This window comes from Tachypleus tridentatus, chromosome 1 (assembly GCF_004210375.1).
Source record: "Tachypleus tridentatus isolate NWPU-2018 chromosome 1, ASM421037v1, whole genome shotgun sequence".
NCBI lineage: Eukaryota > Metazoa > Arthropoda > Merostomata > Xiphosura > Limulidae > Tachypleus > Tachypleus tridentatus.
The window spans coordinates 182,640,327-182,659,560 of NC_134825.1; the positions used below are offsets into that span (position 1 = coordinate 182,640,327).

Below are 19,234 nucleotides of genomic sequence, written 5' to 3' on the forward strand. Positions count from 1 at the left end.
CCAACGAATAGTAGTATTGACCTTTACTTATAACGCCCCCACGGCTGAAAGGAGGTACGTGTTTGGAGGGATGAGAATTCGAACTCACGACGCTTGGAGTAGGAGTCGAGTGCCTTAACCGCCTAACCATGCCGGGTCGGTTAGTTGGAACTTCCAGTATTAACAGATAAGAATTTAGTTATTTAGAATAATACACACCCATACATACAATAGAAGACAGATGATAGTAATAGCTTAGGAAGTGTTTATTTTTTAAGTTGGTAGTTGGCGTTAAGCATTATTTCATGGATGAAACTATATCCGCTTGTTTTTGATCAACTGTAGTTCTTTTTGTTGTTATAATTAAAGAATATGGATTCTTAAACACTTCAGCGATGTCGTGAACACTGATTACAAATAAGGACAACGAGGTCTCGCGATCTAAGACGCATGCGCACTACTGTCTATGTTCTTTCCGTTTCATCGTTTTTTCAATTTTTGTAACACGTGTTCAAAAGTAGTGCTACTATAAATTAATTCAACGTTTATCACTAGTAATATAACTTCAATTCATAGTGCGAAGAAAATAAATTCTGCCTGTGATTTGGGCGTACGTAATTTAGTTGTTGCTACATAATAAGTCTGCTGTTTTAATATAATTTGTTTTTTAAGAAATTATGCCGAACATTTATCGTTTCTTGTTATTGAATTGCGGCGAATATGTGACTACAGAGTATGATATAACAGAGTAAACTGTGTAGTCTGTAACTTATCTAGTTGAAGATAGTGACAATATTAACATTATCATTGGTCACATTTGTTAGACAACTTTGTTACAGACAGTTTTCTGTTGAGATAGCTCAGCTCTATGTATAGTGTAAGTACACAGCGTTATTTGTACTGTATATTTACAATACTTCAGTAGTTATTGTGCCAGTAGTACTATTACTACAGATTATATTGTAAAAGTGGAAAACCTAACGTTTTAATGTAAGTTGAATTTAAGCCAATAAATTATCTAGTTTGATTAATGTAAATAGTGTAAACATAAATATTTTATGTCAGTCCTATGAAATTTGAATCCAGAGTTAAGCATCAAAAATTGGATAATTTGATATCTTCCACAATTATCTTACATTTTTAAAATGTTTTAATGTATCTGCCATATTTTATTACACCAGAAGACCTGTATAAGTAATGAAACGTACTGAAGATGAAATATTCATAATTTGTTTTTTGTTAAACATTTTGATAAAATCAGTAAGTGGAGAACTACCACACATTATTTGTGTTAAACTTAATTGAATTAACTTCAACTTTGTTTTGTAGATCTGACATTTAGTTTTTTAAATGATATGTTGTTTTTTGTGTAATAAGAGAGTCTTGAAAGAGAGAACATCACTTGTTAACTGTTAAAATGTTTTCACGTTTTATCTTCACTATGGGACAAGAACCTAAATAACATGAATATAACTGCTGGACAATTTAAGTCCATAAAACTATGAGAAGACAACAGATGTTCATATATCAAATTATAGTAGTCTGTTTAGGCCTAGACTCACTGTATCACAGTAATAACATGAGGGTTCAGGGTCAAGTTAACATATAGTTATTAGCATTTTGATTAGTTATAGTGGAAAAAAACTAGTAAACTAGTTATCATACATTCTACCATCACCTGATATTTGTATTCATAGAGTGTATGTAAGTATAACACTCAAAGAGTAACGTGACCTTTATATAACAGTTGCATGATGTAGATTTAGCTTTTTCATGGCTCCTTCTCATCTGAAATAAGTTTTGTTCTCAGGAAGTAATGTGTGATTTTAGTCCATAGTTGTAAGGTGTATGAAAATATATTTAGTACTTTATTAAATAATATTCTATCCTCAAAGGATAATTATTAGAACACGTACAATAAGTAGTGTAATGTAAATGTAATAGTGACCTGTAAGTATGGAATTAGAACACGTACAATAAGTAGTGTAATGTAAATGTAATACCTGTAAGTATGGAATTAGAGCACATACAATAAGTAGTGTAATGTAAATGTAATACCTGTAAGTATGGAATTAAAACACGTACAATAAGTAGTGTAATGTAAATGTAATACCTGGAAGTATGGAATTAGAACACGTACAATAAGTAGTGTAATGTAAATGTAATACCTGTAAGTATGGAATTAGAACACGTACAATAAGTAGTGTAATGTAAATGTAATACCTGTAAGTATGGAATTAGAACACGTACAATAAGTAGTGTAATGTAAATGTAATACCTGTAAGTATGGAATTAGAACACGTTACAATAAGTAGTGTAATGTAAATGTAATACCTGAAAGTATGGAATTAGAACGCGTACAATAAGTAGTGTAATGTAAATGTAATACCTGAAAGTATGGAATTAGAACGCGTACAATAAGTAGTGTAATGTAAATGTAATAGTGACCTGTAAGTATGGAATTAGAACACGTACAATAAGTAGTGTAATGTAAATGTAATAGTGACCTGTAAGTATGGAATTAGAACACGTACAATAAGTAGTGTAATGTAAATGTAATAGTGACCTGTAAGTATGGAATTAGAACACGTACAATAAGTAGTGTAATGTAAATGTAATAGTGACCTGTAAGTATGGAATTAGAACACGTACTATAAGTAGTGTAATGTAAATGTAATAGTGACCTGTAAGTATGGAATTAGAACACGTAAATTAAGTAGTGTAATGTAAATGTAATAGTGACCTGTAAGTATGGAATTAGAACACGTACAATAAGTAGTGTAATGTAAATGTAATAGTGACCTGTAAGTATGGAATTATAACACGTACAATAAGTAGTGTAATGTAAATGTAATACCTGTAAGTATGGAATTAGAACACGTACAATAAGTAGTGTAATGTAAATGTAATACCTGTAAGTATGGAATTAGAACACGTACAATAAGTAGTGTAATGTAAATGTAATACCTGTAAGTATGGAATTAGAACACGTACAATAAGTAGTGTAATGTAAATGTAATAGTGACCTGTAAGTATGGAATTAGAACACGTACAATAAGTAGTGTAATGTAAATGTAATAGTGACCTGTAAGTATGGAATTAGAACACGTACTATAAGTAGTGTAATGTAAATGTAATAGTGACCTGTAAGTATGGAATTAGAACCGCGTGCTATAAGTAGTGTAATGTAAATGTAATAGTGACCTGTAAGTATGGAATTAGAACAACATGCACAATAAGTAGTGTAATGTAAATGTAATAGTGACCTGTAAGTATGGAATTAGAACACGTACAATAAGTAGTGTAATGTAAATGTAATAGTGACCTGTAAGTATGGAATTAGAACACGTACTATAAGTAGTGTAATGTAAATGTAATAGTGACCTGTAAGTATGGAATTAGAACACGTACAATAAGTAGTGTAATGTAAATGTAATAGTGACCTGTAAGTATGGAATTAGAACCGCATTACAATAAGTAGTGTAATGTAAATGTAATAGTGACCTGTAAGTATGGAATTAGAACACGTACTATAAGTAGTGTAATGTAAATGTAATAGTGACCTGTAAGTATGGAATTAGAACACGTACAATAAGTAGTGTAATGTAAATGTAATAGTGACCTGTAAGTATGGAATTAGAACACGTACAATAAGTAGTGTAATGTAAATGTAATACCTGTAAGTATGGAATTAGAACACGCATTACAAGTAGTGTAATGTAAATGTAATACCTGTAAGTATGGAATTAGAACAACGCACAACAAGTAGTGTAATGTAAATGTAATACCTGTAAGTATGGAATTAGAACCGCATTACAATAAGTAGTGTAATGTAAATGTAATAGTGACCTGTAAGTATGGAATTAGAACACGCATTACAATAAGTAGTGTAATGTAAATGTAATAGTGACCTGTAAGTATGGAATTAGAACCGCATTACTATAAGTAGTGTAATGTAAATGTAATACCTGTAAGTATGGAATTAGAACAACGTTACAATAAGTAGTGTAATGTAAATGTAATACCTGTAAGTATGGAATTAGAACCGCATGCAATAAGTAGTGTAATGTAAATGTAATAGTGACCTGTAAGTATGGAATTAGAACACGCACAATGAGTAGTGTAATGTAAATGTAATAGTGACCTGTAAGTATGGAATTAGAACACGTACAATGAGTAGTGTAATGTAAATGTAATAGTGACCTGTAAGTATGGAATTAGAACACGTACAATGAGTAGTGTAATGTAAATGTAATAGTGACCTGTAAGTATGGAATTAGAACACGTACAATGAGTAGTGTAATGTAAATGTAATAGTGACCTGTAAGTATGGAATTAGAACACGCATTACAATGAGTAGTGTAATGTAAATGTAATAGTGACCTGTAAGTATGGAATTAGAACACATTACAATGAGTAGTGTAATGTAAATGTAATACCTGTAAGTATGGAATTAGAACACGTACAATAAGTAGTGTAATGTAAATGTAATAGTGACCTGTAAGTATGGAATTAGAACATGTACAATGAGTAGTGTAATGTAAATGTAATACCTGTAAGTATGGAATTAGAACACGTACAATAAGTAGTGTAATGTAAATGTAATAGTGACCTGTAAGTATGTTATCTTTTTTTATGTTTTGAGTTATTTGAAATACACGAGTATGTGTATTGTTGCCCTCTTAATTTGTTGAACTTAATTGTTTGAATTGTTTGAATCGTGGCTTCATGTAATAGTGTGAATATTTGATAAATTATTGGTAGCTTGTTTGAACCTGAATTTCATGTAATTCTATGTAAAACATGATTAATTATTTGTAGGTTGGTTGAGTGTCATGGAACAGCAAGAAATTCGTTACTGCTCTCACTTTCTAGAGAGAAAGAGGAGGTTCTGTAAGATGAAAGCTCTTCCAGGTTTGTTAGTGTGTGGAGAACACTGCCCTCTAGAAGTTGAGGTATTGTGTGTAGATATTTACATGATCATGTTTAGGCTGTTTTTTTAATATCATTAATGTATAAAATTAACTTGTTTCCAACTTAAGTGGCTGAATTAATGTGTAATATGTTATAATGAACTGAACAGAACAAGTAAAGGTATAAGCAAGTGGGAACTCCAATTTAAAGTTAACAAAATAATAATAAAACTTATGGTTAGAATGGATTCAAGCACTTCATATAGAAATCGTAGTTTTATATCAAATCTACTAGAAAAAAATCAAAATTTGAATATCTTGGAAAAATTATATGTGACAGAAATAAGACTTTCCAGCTGAGTAATATTTAACATGTTAACTGCTGTGACCCTTGTTATTGTGTGACATGTTCTAATAAATGTTTTAGTGTAATATCATTGTGTTTTCAATTTACACAATAGCAATAATAACAAATCGGAAATCTGATATTTACATTTCTGCTGCATTTTCAATTCCCATGTGCATCATTACCGTGTAGAAATGAATACCAAATGTGGACAAGTGTGCTCTTCAGTGAATGTGTTGAGAAATTTCTAGACATGTGTGTGAGTTTGTGTGTTGAAAATGACAGTAAAATGTTTTTCATAATTTCCTGCAGGATTCTAATAAAGGAAGAAGGATCCAGTGTCCTCTTGATGGATCGCAGTAAGTTTAATCATGACAACTTTAACGAGGTTATTCACAAATCATGAACAGTAGAAACAGTGTATGTTATTGTAATTCAGTTAAAACATTCTTCATCAGTATTACAGTTTTCATAAATGTAACCAAAGTTGTTACTTTATTTTCTGCTACAGTTGAACTCAGGAGTGGTATTTAAGAACTTGGTATACAGTTGAACTCAGGAGTGGTATTTAAGAACTTGGTACGATGTCAAAATTTCATTTTCTTGTTCGTTATGTTAGATTTTTATTCAGTGTCTTAAAGTTTTTCTTCTTTCCTCTTCTTTTCATAAACTTGATGAAATTATTTTCCCATTGTAATTTAGAAATAATGTTTGTAATGTATTTATGTATGGAAATCTATTTTAGAAGGTTGTTATATTAATACTAAAACATTTCCTTCTAACTGAGGAAATAGTGACTCTATCCAACTTAATGACGTTTATTATGTGATTTAAGTTTGGTCATTTGCTCCTAATGGTTGCTATAATTATTCTGTTGATCCAGTTGATTTATTTTGTTTGGTGCTGGTGACCTTAGTAACTCTGTGCCAAAAACTCTAAATCCAATCCAGTCAAAAGGTATACAGAATATAAACTTGATAATATATGTTTGTGTTTAATAAATGTATAATGCATGTTACGGTATTATTCTAGTAGCTGAATATCTGAACGTTTTTTTCTAATAACCACTTATTTTTTTGCAGTACATGTTTTGCAACAAAGTTGGAAAGTCATTTGAAGAAATGTAATGCTAGGAAGAAAGAACTTCCTGTAAGTATAAAAAAGTTCTTTTTATAGTAAGTGTTAAAAGTTATAAAATTTTAATTTGTATGTTGTAGGACTTTAGTAATAACTGCTTGTAAATAGATTATTTTCTACCTATAAATTGTGTAAGGTGATAAGGTTTAAGTCCCAAAGTTTATTATTTAAATTATGGATCTGTAATGTGCTTCTGTTATTCACCTGCATTTAAGTACAGGTGGTTTTTAGAACAGCTTTCTACTAGGATAGGTTTATATATATGTGGAAGTGTTTTCTCTTGGAAAAATAAAGAGTTAGTGGGGATCTGGTTGAAGTGTTTAAGATTGTTAAGGGAGTTGATAGTGTTAATACATTGTTTTGTTTTGTACTTAATGGTGAGAATGTTAGGGCTAGGGGACAAAAATGTAAATTTTGATAGGAGAGGAATCATCTTCAACTAAGATAGTTTTCCTTGATAGATTGTTTAGTCAGAGTATTCATGATGAAACTTTGTATACTTGTGGCTCCACAACAGGCAGTTGTCAACCATTCTACAGAGTTTCGTAAGACAGGTTTAATTTACTGACAAGGTGACTGACCTCTGGAATGACTAATTTCACATGTAGTTATTCAAGGGAGTTTAACAAAAGACACTTGATAAACAGGGCTGGCCTTAGGGAGTTTAACAAAAGACACTTGATAAACAGGGCTGGCCTTAGGGAGGTTAACAAAAGACACTTGATAAACAGGGCTGGCCTTAGGGAGGTTAACAAAAGACACTTGATAAACAGGGCTGGCCTTAGGGAGTTTAACAAAAGACACTTGATAAACAGGGCTGGCCTTAGGGAGTTTGGGGCCTGATTCCAAATTCTGAAGAGTAGGTTCTCAGGTTTGGATACTAGAAGAATACAGTTGACTTGGCCACTGAAGACTGGGACCTGAGGTGGCTGCCTCAGTGGCCTTACACTTAGGCCTTCCCTGTTGGTAGTGTTCTGAATGTTTTATTTACATTTTAGAGTTCAGTGTGGTGGATGGAATGGCCTAGATGGGTCAACATATCTCTTGTTGTCCTTTAACATCATCTTGAAGAGTGCAGCAAAACTGTGAAATTGCTCTCAACAAGTAGAAATGTCAGATGAATCTGTTCTTTAATGTGAAAACACTAAAGCAGTCAGTACATCTAAGGGCAAAAAATGTTGTTTTCAAAACATGAGTGCTTATGCTACATAGATAAAAATATGCGCCTAAAAATTATAATTTTCAATTGCTATATAAAATGTCTGTTACATGGTATGTATTTGTTTATTTTTAATGATTCTGAAGGTGCTAAAAGCTCTTTTTAAAATTTTAGGTGTATTGCAGTACAAATGTTAACTCAGGACATGCAAGTGAACTGGTCAATAAGGTAAAAATATTTGTGATCTTTTTGTTTTGGTTTTTAATCATTTTTCACATTTTCTAAGGTTTGAGCAAATTGTGCTTATTTAATTTTTCAAAAATGGTAAAATAGCAACCAAACGTTTTTTACATAACAGTTAGAAATATATAATATAATATAATATATAATCTACCTCTACTTGTTTGGTATAGTGGGAAGAGATTTAAAAAAATATATTGGTGTGCAGATGATACGTTTTTATGAAAGCTTTAATTAAGTTTCTTCATTTTAACAACCTTTCTGAGACTAAAACAGTTCAGTTGATAACTTGAAATAGACATGCTTTTATGTCAGTCTTGGATTATTTCCTGGATCCAGGACGATAATTATGGCTGGCAACCACGAGACCAAGACTTGGAGGTTTTCAGGTCAAGGCAAGGGAACTCCATTTATTTGCTTCATAAGAAAAATCTGAATATATAACAATTTTTGCAGGCATGTAGAAAAAGATTAGTAATAAAGTACAGGCAGCACTTTGTTGTCCAGATGTCCATGAATCCAGTGTGACCTATGTCTGGTGAATTATAATATGGCATGTATGTATTGGTACAAATGAAAGAGTTGTGTTTACTGATAGTGTCCGATATAAGGGATAATTTTTTTTTTTTTTCTAAATACCATGAGCCCGTAGTGGTACTGAAACTGACACACAAGTGAAGTAAAACTACTGAAACTGACACACAAGTGAAGTAAAATTGATAATTAACCTTCGTACAACTTAGTTTTGTGAAAACTATAGTTTCTGTTAAAGTAATATCAGTAAACAGTCAAATTATAGAAATTGTTATCAATATGAAGGATGACAAGTGAACAGAATTTGGAACATGGAAGTCCTCAAACCAATGATATCCAAGACTACATCCCTCAAAGTCAAGACGTGAGAAAATGTCTTCGAAGCTGACAACTAATCTCAAACACCCAAGACTGCTTTACACATAAAATATCAGTTTTAAACATCATGCCTGAATTGTGATAATAACATAAAATATCATTTTTAAACATCATGCCTGAATTGTGATAATAACATAAAATATCATTTTTAAACATCATGCCTGAATTGTGATAATAATTAATTCAAGAATTTGCTTCTTAGAAAAGATTTTGTTCTAAAATTGGGGTTTTAGCAACAAGAGTATCGTTCTATATTGTTCAAAGTGTTCACACACAAAAAGAGTAAAATCCACATTTCTGAGTCACTTTTTCATTTGAGATTAGCAAGACTAGAAAAAAACAATATTATTCAAATAAATATCAGGAAACACTGGGTCCATATTTAAATCCACATCCATGTTCCAGAATACTGAATACTGTGTGTGTTTAGTTGTGTTAAACAAAGATGAACAATAAACACAGTCTGTATTTCTATCCACATCCATGTTCCAGAATACTGAATGCTGTGTGTATTTAGTTGTGTTAAACAAAGATGAACAATAGACACAGTTTATGTTTCTAGTTGCACTTTGTTCCAGAATACTGAATGTTGTGTGTGTTTAGTTGTGTTAAACAAAGATGAACAACAGACACAGTTTATATTTCTAGTTGCACTTTGTTCCTGAATACTGAATGTTGTGTGTGTTTAGTTGTGTTAAACAAAGATGAACAACAGACACAGTTTATATTTCTAGTTGCACTTTGTTCCAGAATACTGAATGTTGTGTGTGTTTAGTTGTGTTAAACAAAGATGAACAACAGACACAGTTTATATTTCTAGTTGCACTTTGTTCCAGAATACTGAATGTTGTGCGTGTTTAGTTGTGTTAAACAAAGATGAACAATAGACACAGTTCATATTTCTAGTTGCACTTTGTTCCAGAATACTGAATGCTGTGTGTGTTTAGTTGTGTTAAACAAAGATGAACTATAGACACAGTTTATATTTCTAGTTGCACTTTGTTCCAGAATACTGAATCTTGTGTGTGTTCAGTTGTGTTAAACAAAGATGAACAATAGACACAGTTTATATTTCTAGTTGCACTTTGTTCCAGAATACTGAATGTGGTGTGTGTTTAGTTGTGTTAAACAAAGATGAACAATAAACACAGTTCATATTTCTAGTTGCACTTTGCTCCAGAATACTGAATGCTGTGTGTGTTTAGTTGTGTTAAACAAAGATCAACAATAAACACAGTTCATATTTCTAGTTGCACTTTGTTCCAGAATACTGAATGCTGTGTGTGTTTAGTTGTGTTAAACAAAGATGAACAATAGACACAGTTCATATTTCTAGTTGCACTTTGCTCCAGAATACTGAATGTTGTGTGTGTTTTGTTGTGTTAAACAAAGATGAACAACAGACACAGTTCATATTTCTAGTTGCACTTTGTTCCAGAATACTGAATGCTGTGTGTGTTTAGTTGTGTTAAACAAAGATGAACTATAGACACAGTTTATATTTCTAGTTGCATTTTGTTCCTGAATACTGAATGTTGTGTGTGTTTAGTTGTGTTAAACAAAGATGAACAATAAACACAGTTTATATTTCTAGTTGCACTTTGTTCCAGAATGCTGTGTGTGTTTAATTCTGGTTATTGTTTAGCTTAACAATCTGGATCTGTGGAGTTTATTATCAAAAACAAATTTTTTTCAAGTTGGCGTTATGCGTAAGTGTTATTTTTATACTTGACATACAAGTTGAAGTGTACGTACTTAGGTTTGTAATGTTAATAGTGTGTTTAAGATATCAACAAACTGTAGTTTCTGTGAGGTATGTGAAGTCTGTAGTGTATGTACGTAGGTTTGTAATGTTAATAGTGTGTTTAAGATATCAACAAACTGTAGTTTCTGTGAGGTATGTGAAGTCTGTAGTGTACGTACTTAGATTTGTAATGTTAATAGTGTGTTTAAGATATTAACAAACTGTAGTTTCTGTGAGGTATGTGAAGTCTGTAGTGTACGTACTTAGGTCTGTAATGTTAATAGTGTGTTTAAGATATTAACAAACTGTAGTTTCTGTGAGGTATGTGAAGTCTGTAGTGTACGTACTTAGGTCTGTAATGTTAATAGTGTGTTTAAGATATCAACAAACTGTAGTTTCTGTGAGGTATGTGAAGTCTGTAGTGTACGTACTTAGGTTTGTAATGTAAATAGTGTGTTTAAGATATCAACAAACTGTAGTTTCTGTGAGATATGTGAAGTCTGTAGTGTACGTACTTAAGTCTGTAATGTTAATAGTGTGTTTAAGATATCAACAAACTGTAGTTTCTGTGAGGTATGTGAAGTCTGTAGTGTAACGTGACTTAGTGCAATGTATCAACAAACTGTAGTTTCTGTGAGGTATGTGAAGTCTGTAGTGTACGCGTTCTTAGGTGCGCAACATTAAACTGTAGTTTCTGTGAGGTATGTGAAGTCTGTAGTGCAATGATGCGTAGGTACGTATCAACAAACTGTAGTTTGTGTGAGGTATGTGAAGTCTGTGGTGTACGTACTTAGGTCTGTAATGTTAATAGTGTGTTTAAGATATCAACAAACTGTAGTTTCTGTGAGGTATGTGAAGTTTGTAGTGTTCGTACTTAGGTTTGTAATGTTAATAGTGTGTTTAAGATATTAACAAACTGTAGTTTCTGTGAGGTATGTGAAGTCTGTAGTGTACGTACTTAGGTCTGTAATGTTAATAGTGTGTTTAAGATATTAACAAATTGTAGTTTCTGTGAGGTATGTGAAGTCTGTAGTGTACGTACTTAGGTCTGTAATGTTAATAGTGTGTTTAATATATCAACAAACTAGTTTCTGTGAGGTATGTGAAGTCTGTATTGTGCGTACTTAGGTTTGTAATGTTAATAGTGTGTTTAAGATATCAACAAACTGTAGTTTCTGTGAGGTATGTGAAGTCTGTAGTGTACGTACTTAGGTTTGTAATGTTATTAGTGTGTTTTAGATATTAACAAACTGTAGTTTCTGTGAGGTATGTGAAGTCTGTAGTGTACGTACTTAGGTCTGTAATGTTAATAGTGTGTTTAAGATATCAACAAACTGTAGTTTCTGTGAGGTATGTGAAGTCTGTAGTGTATGTACGTAGGTTTGTAATGTTAATAGTGTGTTTAAGATATCAACAAACTGTAGTTTCTGTGAGGTATGTGAAGTCTGTAGTGTACGTACTTAGGTCTGTAATGTTAATAGTGTGTTTAAGATATGAACAAACTGTAGTTTCTGTGAGGTATGTGAAGTCTGTAGTGTACGTACTTAGGTCTGTAATGTTAATAATATGTTTAAGATATCAACAGACTGTAGTTTCTGTGAGGTATGTGAAGTCTGTAGTGTACGTACTTAGGTTTGTAATGTTAATAGTGTGTTTAAGATATCAACAAACTGTAGTTTCTGTGAGGTATGTGAAGTCTGTAATGTGCATTACTTAGGTATGTAATGTTAATAGTGTGTTTAAGATATCAACAAACTGTAGTTTCTGTGAGGTTTGTGAAGTCTGTAGTGTACGTACTTAGGTTTGTAATGTTAATAGTGTGTTTAAGATATCAACAAACTGTAGTTTCTGTGAGGTATGTGAAGTCTGTAGTGTAATTACTTAGGTCTGTAATGTTAATAGTGTGTTTAAGATATCAACAAACTGTAGTTTCTGTGAGGTATGTGAAGTCTGTAGTGTACGTACTTAGGTTTGTAATGTTAATAGGGTGTTTAAGATATCAACAAACTGTAGTTTCTGTGAGGTATGTGAAGACTGTAGTGTACGTACTTAGGTCTGTAATGTTAATAGTGTGTTTAAGATATCAACAAACTGTAGTTTCTGTGAGGTATGTGAAGTCTGCAGTGTACGTACTTAGGTTTGTAATGTTAATAGTGTGTTTAAGATATGAACAAACTGTAGTTTCTGTGAGGTATGTGAAGTCTGTAATGTTAATAGTGTGTTTAAGATATCAACAAACTGTAGTTTCTGTGAGGTATGTGAAGTCTGTAGTGTACGTACTTAGGTCTGTAATGTTAATAGTGTGTTTAAGATATCAACAAACTGTAGTTTCTGTGAGGTATGTGAAGTCTGTAGTGTAATGCATTACTTAGGTTTGTAATGTTAATAGTGTGTTTAAGATATCAACAAACTGTAGTTTCTGTGAGGTATGTGAAGTCTGTAGTGTACGTACTTAGGTTTGTAATGTTAATAGTGTGTTTAAGATATCAACAAACTGTAGTTTCTGTGAGGTTTGTGAAGTCTGTAGTGTACGTACTTAGGTTTGTAATGTTAATAGTGTGTTTAAGATATTAACAAATTGTAGTTTCTGTGAGGTATGTGAAGTCTGTAGTGTACGTACTTAGGTTTGTAATGTTAATAGTGTGTTTAAGATATCAACAAACTGTAGTTTCTGTGAGGTATGTGAAGTCTGTAGTGTACGTACTTAGGTTTGTAATGTTAATAGTGTGTTTAAGATATCAACAAACTGTAGTTTCTGTGAGGTATGTGAAGTCTGTAGTGTACGTACTTAGGTTTGTAATGTTAATAGTGTGTTTAAGATATCAACAAACTGTAGTTTCTGTGAGGTATGTGAAGTCTGTAGTGTACGTACTTAGGTTTGTAATGTTAATAGTGTGTTTAAGATATCAACAAACTGTAGTTTCTGTGAGGTATGTGAAGACTGTAGTGTACGTACTTAGGTCTGTAATGTTGTTAATAGTGTGTTTAAGATATCAACAAACTGTAGTTTCTGTGAGGTATGTGAAGTCTGTAGTGTACGTACTTAGGTTTGTAATGTTAATAGTGTGTTTAAGATATCAACAAACTGTAGTTTCTGTGAGGTATGTGAAGTCTGTAGTGTAATGCACTTAGGTTTGTAATGTTAATAGTGTGTTTAAGATATCAACAAACTGTAGTTTCTGTGAGGTATGTGAAGTCTGTAGTGTAATTACTTAGGTCTGTAATGTTAATAGTGTGTTTAAGATATCAACAAACTGTAGTTTCTGTGAGGTATGTGAAGTCTGTAGTGTAATGCATTTAGGTTTGTAATGTTAATAGTGTGTTTAAGATATCAACAAACTGTAGTTTCTGTGAGGTATGTGAAGTCTGTAGTAATGCGTGACTTAGGTCTGTAATGTTAATAGTGTGTTTAAGATATCAACAAACTGTGTTTCTGTGAGGTATGTGAAGTCTGTAGTGTACGTACTTAGGTCTGTAATGTTAATAGTGTGTTTAAGATATTAACAAACTGTAGTTTCTGTGAGGTATGTGAAGTCTGTAGTGTACGTACTTAGGTCTGTAATGTTAATAGTGTGTTTAAGATATCAACAAACTGTAGTTTCTGTGAGGTAGTATAAAAAACAACTGGCTACCACCACAACATTTTCTTGATTGACTTAGAGATATAAATATTATTTAAAATTTCTAGAGAATTTTACTTCTTCAAATGTTTATTATTTGAGAAAAGAGATGTTCTGTTCACCGAACTGGGATGATGATGTCATAGGTCATGATATTTAAGGTAAAAAAGGTTAAATTGTGTTTTCTTTTTATTCTGGAAAAAGATATCTTGTTGTTTGGTTTGAGTGATGAAGTGATTTCCCGAATTATAGCTGACGAGCATAATATTGATGTCTGTTTGAGAAAAGTATACCTAGATGTGAGATTGTTGTAAATACATTGAAAAGTAAGTTATGTCATGAAACTATAAAACATTGTATGTCATTATGATATGTGCATTGTGTTAGTGATATTATTATGTGATGTATTGTGTAGTATATGTATGATGTTAGAAAGTTAAAAATACAATAAAATGTTTAATCTCACAAGAAACCTCTGTGAGATGTCTGATTACAGTATTCTAAATTGTAGTAACAGAATAGTGTGTCTATGGAACTAATCACTTATATAAAACATAATGAAGTAGTGTCTTTGTAGGACTAATCAGTTGTACAAAACATAATGGAGTATTGTGCTTTCAGGACTAATCGGTTTTACAAAACATAATGGTGTCGTGTATCTTTAGGACTAATCAGTTGTACAAAACATAATGAAGTAGCATGTCTGTAGGACTAATCAGTTGTACTAAACATAATGAAGTAGTGTGCTTTCAGGACTAATCGGTTTTACAAAACATAATGGTGTCGTGTATCTTTAGGACTAATCAGTTGTACTAAAGATAATGAAGTAGCATGTCTGTAGGACTAATCAGTTGTACTAAACATAATGAAGTAGTGTGCTTTCAGGACTAATCGGTTTTACAAAACATAATGGTGTCGTGTATCTTTAGGACTGATCAGTTGTACTAAACATAATGAAGTAGCATGTCTGTAGGACTAATCAGTTGTACTAAACATAATGAAGTAGTGTGTCTGTAGGACTAATCAGTTGTACTAAACATAATGAAGTAGCATGTCTGTAGGACTAATCAGTTGTACTAAACATAATGAAGTAGTGTGTCTGTAAGACTAATCAGTTGTACTAAACATAATGAAGTAGTGTGTCTGTAAGACTAATCAGTTGTACTAAACATAATGAAGTAGTGTGTCTGTAAGACTAATCAGTTGTACTAAACATAATGAAGTAGTGTCTGTAGGACTAATCAGTTGTACTAAACATAATGAAGTAGTGTCTGTAAGACTAATCAGTTGTACTAAACATAATGAAGTAGCATGTCTGTAGGACTAATCAGTTGTACTAAACATAATGAAGTAGTGTCTGTAAGACTAATCAGTTGTACTAAACATAATGAAGTAGCGTGTCTGTAGGACTAATCATTTGTACTAAACATAATGAAGTAGCGTGTCTGTAGGACTAAACAGTTGTACTAAACATAATGAAGTAGTGTCTGTAAGACTAATCAGTTGTACTAAACAATGAAGTAGCATGTCTGTAGGACTAATCAGTTGTACTAAACATAATGAAGTAGTGTGCTTTCAGGACTAATCGGTTTTACAAAACATAATGGTGTCGTGTATCTTTAGGACTGATTAGTTGTACTAAACATAATGAAGTAGCATGTCTGTAGGACTAATCAGTTGTACTAAACATAATGAAGTAGTGTGTCTGTAGGACTAATCAGTTGTACTAAACATAATGAAGTAGCATGTCTGTAGGACTAATCAGTTGTACTAAACATAATGAAGTAGTGTGTCTGTAAGACTAATCAGTTGTACTAAACATAATGAAGTAGTGTGTCTGTAAGACTAATCAGTTGTACTAAACATAATGAAGTAGTGTGTCTGTAAGACTAATCAGTTGTACTAAACATAATGAAGTAGTGTCTGTAGGACTAATCAGTTGTACTAAACATAATGAAGTAGTGTCTGTAAGACTAATCAGTTGTACTAAACATAATGAAGTAGCATGTCTGTAGGACTAATCAGTTGTACTAAACATAATGAAGTAGTGTCTGTAAGACTAATCAGTTGTACTAAACATAATGAAGTAGCGTGTCTGTAGGACTAATCATTTGTACTAAACATAATGAAGTAGCGTGTCTGTAGGACTAAACAGTTGTACTAAACATAATGAAGTAGTGTCTGTAAGACTAATCAGTTGTACTAAACAATGAAGTAGCATGTCTGTAGGACTAATCAGTTGTACTAAACATAATGAAGTAGTGTGTCTGTAGGACTAAACAGTTGTACTAAACTTAATGAAGTAGTGTGTCTGTAAGACTAATCAGTTGTACTAAACATAATGAAGTAGCATGTCTGTAAGACTAATCAGTTGTACTAAACATAATGAAGTAGTGTGTCTGTAGGACTAATCAGTTGTACTAAACATAATGAAGTAGTGTCTGTAAGACTAATCAGTTGTACTAAACATAATGAAGTAGTGTGTCTGTAAGACTAATCAGTTGTACTAAACATAATGAAGTAGTGTGTCTGTAAGACTAATCAGTTGTACTAAACATAATGAAGTAGCATGTCTGTAAGACTAATCAGTTGTACTAAACATAATGAAGTAGTGTGTCTGTAAGACTAATCAGTTGTACTAAACATAATGAAGTAGTGTGTCTGTAACACTAATCAGTTGTACTAAACATAATGAAGTAGTGTGTCTGTAGGACTATTCAGTTGTACTAAACATAATGAAGTAGTGTGTCTGTAAGACTAATCAGTTGTACTAAACATAATGAAGTAGTGTGTCTGTAAGACTAATCAGTTGTACTAAACATAATGAAGTAGTGTGTCTGTAAGACTAATCAGTTGTACTAAACATAATGAAGTAGTGTGTCTGTAGGACTAATCAGTTGTACTAAACATAATGAAGTAGCATGTCTGTAGGACTAATCAGTTGTACTAAACATAATGAAGTAGTGTGTCTGTAAGACTAATCAGTTGTACTAAACATAATGAAGTAGTGTGTCTGTAAGACTAATCAGTTGTACTAAACATAATGAAGTAGTGTGTCTGTAAGACTAATCAGTTGTACTAAACATAATGAAGTAGTGTCTGTAGGACTAATCAGTTGTACTAAACATAATGAAGTAGTGTCTGTAAGACTAATCAGTTGTACTAAACATAATGAAGTAGCATGTCTGTAGGACTAATCAGTTGTACTAAACATAATGAAGTAGTGTCTGTAAGACTAATCAGTTGTACTAAACATAATGAAGTAGCGTGTCTGTAGGACTAATCATTTGTACTAAAACATAATGAAGTAGCGTGTCTGTAGGACTAAACAGTTGTACTAAACATAATGAAGTAGTGTCTGTAAGACTAATCAGTTGTACTAAACAATGAAGTAGCATGTCTGTAGGACTAATCAGTTGTACTAAACATAATGAAGTAGTGTGTCTGTAGGACTAAACAGTTGTACTAAACTTAATGAAGTAGTGTGTCTGTAAGACTAATCAGTTGTACTAAACATAATGAAGTAGCATGTCTGTAAGACTAATCAGTTGTACTAAACATAATGAAGTAGTGTGTCTGTAGGACTAATCAGTTGTACTAAACATAATGAAGTAGTGTCTGTAAGACTAATCAGTTGTACTAAACATAATGAAGTAGTGTGTCTGTAAGACTAATCAGTTGTACTAAACATAATGAAGTAGTGTGTCTGTAAGACTAATCAGTTGTACTAAACATAATGAAGTAGCATGTCTGTAAGACTAATCAGTTGTACTAAACATAATGAAGTAGTGTGTCTGTAAGACTAATCAGTTGTACTAAACATAATGAAGTAGTGTGTCTGTAACACTAATCAGTTGTACTAAACATAATGAAGTAGTGTGTCTGTAGGACTATTCAGTTGTACTAAACATAATGAAGTAGTGTGTCTGTAAGACTAATCAGTTGTACTAAACATAATGAAGTAGTGTGTCTGTAAGACTAATCAGTTGTACTAAACATAATGAAGTAGTGTGTCTGTAAGACTAATCAGTTGTACTAAACATAATGAAGTAGTGTGTCTGTAAGACTAATCAGTTGTACTAAACATAATGAAGTAGTGTGTCTGTAAGACTAATCAGTTGTACTAAACATAATGAAGTAGTGTGTCTGTAAGACTAATCAGTTGTACTAAACATAATGAAGTAGTGTGTCTGTAAGACTAATCAGTTGTACTAAACATAATGAAGTAGTGTGTCTGTAGGACTAATTAGTTGTACTAAACATAATGAAGTAGTGTGTCTGTAAGACTAATCAGTTGTACTAAACATAATGAAGTAGTGTGTCTGTAAGACTAATCAGTTGTACTAAACATAATGAAGTAGTGTGTCTGTAAGACTAATCAGTTGTACTAAACATAATGAAGTAGTGTGTCTGTAGGACTAATTAGTTGTACTAAACATAATGAAGTAGTGTGTCTGTAAGACTAATCAGTTGTACTAAACATAATGAAGTAGTGTGTCTGCAGGACTAATCAGTTGTACTAAACATAATGAAGTAGTGTGTCTGCAGGACTAATCAGTTGTACTAAACATAATGAAGTAGTGTGTCTGCAGGACTAATCAGTTGTACTAAACATAATGAAGTAGTGTGTCTGTAAGACTAATCAGTTGTACTAAACATAATGAAGTAGTGTGTCTGTAAGACTAATCAGTTGTACTAAACATAATGAAGTAGTGTGTCTGTAAGACTAATCAGTTGTACTAAACATAATGAAGTAGTGTGTCTGTAAGACTAATGATATGTACTAAACATAATGAAGTAGTGTCTGTAGGACTAATCAGTTGTACTAAACATAATGAAGTAGCATGTCTGTAGGACTAATCAGTTGTACTAAACATAATGAAGTAGCATGTCTGTAGGACTAATCAGTTGTACTAAACATAATGAAGTAGCATGTCTGTAAGACTAATCAGTTGTACTAAACATAATGAAGTAGTGTGTCTGTAAGACTAATCAGTTGTACTAAACATAATGAAGTAGTGTGTCTGTAAGACTAATCAGTTGTACTAAACATAATGAAGTAGTGTGTCTGTAAGACTAATCAGTTGTACTAAACATAATGAAGTAGTGTGTCTGTAAGACTAATCAGTTGTACTAAACATAATGAAGTAGTGTGTCTGTAAGACTAATCAGTTGTACTAAACA

The 19,234-nt window shown here is 32.1% G+C and overlaps 2 protein-coding genes across 7 annotated transcripts in view; one reads left to right on the top strand and one right to left on the bottom strand.

Annotated features, from left to right (window-relative positions):
• The window catches only part of LOC143231917 (cytokine receptor-like), a 259,166-nt gene that overhangs the window by 125,872 nt on the left and 114,060 nt on the right, over positions 1 to 19,234 (bottom strand). The window lies entirely within an intron of this gene.
• The window catches only part of LOC143231869 (tRNA:m(4)X modification enzyme TRM13 homolog), a 25,787-nt gene continuing 6,553 nt past the window's right edge, over positions 1 to 19,234 (top strand). Inside the window, exons 1-6 of one of the 5 annotated variants that reach the window (XM_076466653.1) lie at positions 437 to 856; positions 4,801 to 4,934; positions 5,551 to 5,597; positions 6,321 to 6,387; positions 7,709 to 7,762; positions 8,114 to 8,283. In XM_076466653.1, coding sequence (XP_076322768.1) covers positions 4,815 to 4,934; positions 5,551 to 5,597; positions 6,321 to 6,387; positions 7,709 to 7,762; positions 8,114 to 8,218 — 393 coding nt within the window. In that variant the 5' untranslated portion in view covers positions 437 to 856; positions 4,801 to 4,814 and the 3' untranslated portion in view covers positions 8,219 to 8,283. Of the gene's footprint in view, positions 140 to 424; positions 970 to 4,800; positions 4,935 to 5,550; positions 5,598 to 6,320; positions 6,388 to 7,708; positions 7,763 to 8,113; positions 8,284 to 19,234 lie in introns of those variants that run through there. The other 4 variants (XM_076466644.1, XM_076466635.1, XM_076466631.1 and 1 more) reach the window with 4 other exon arrangements.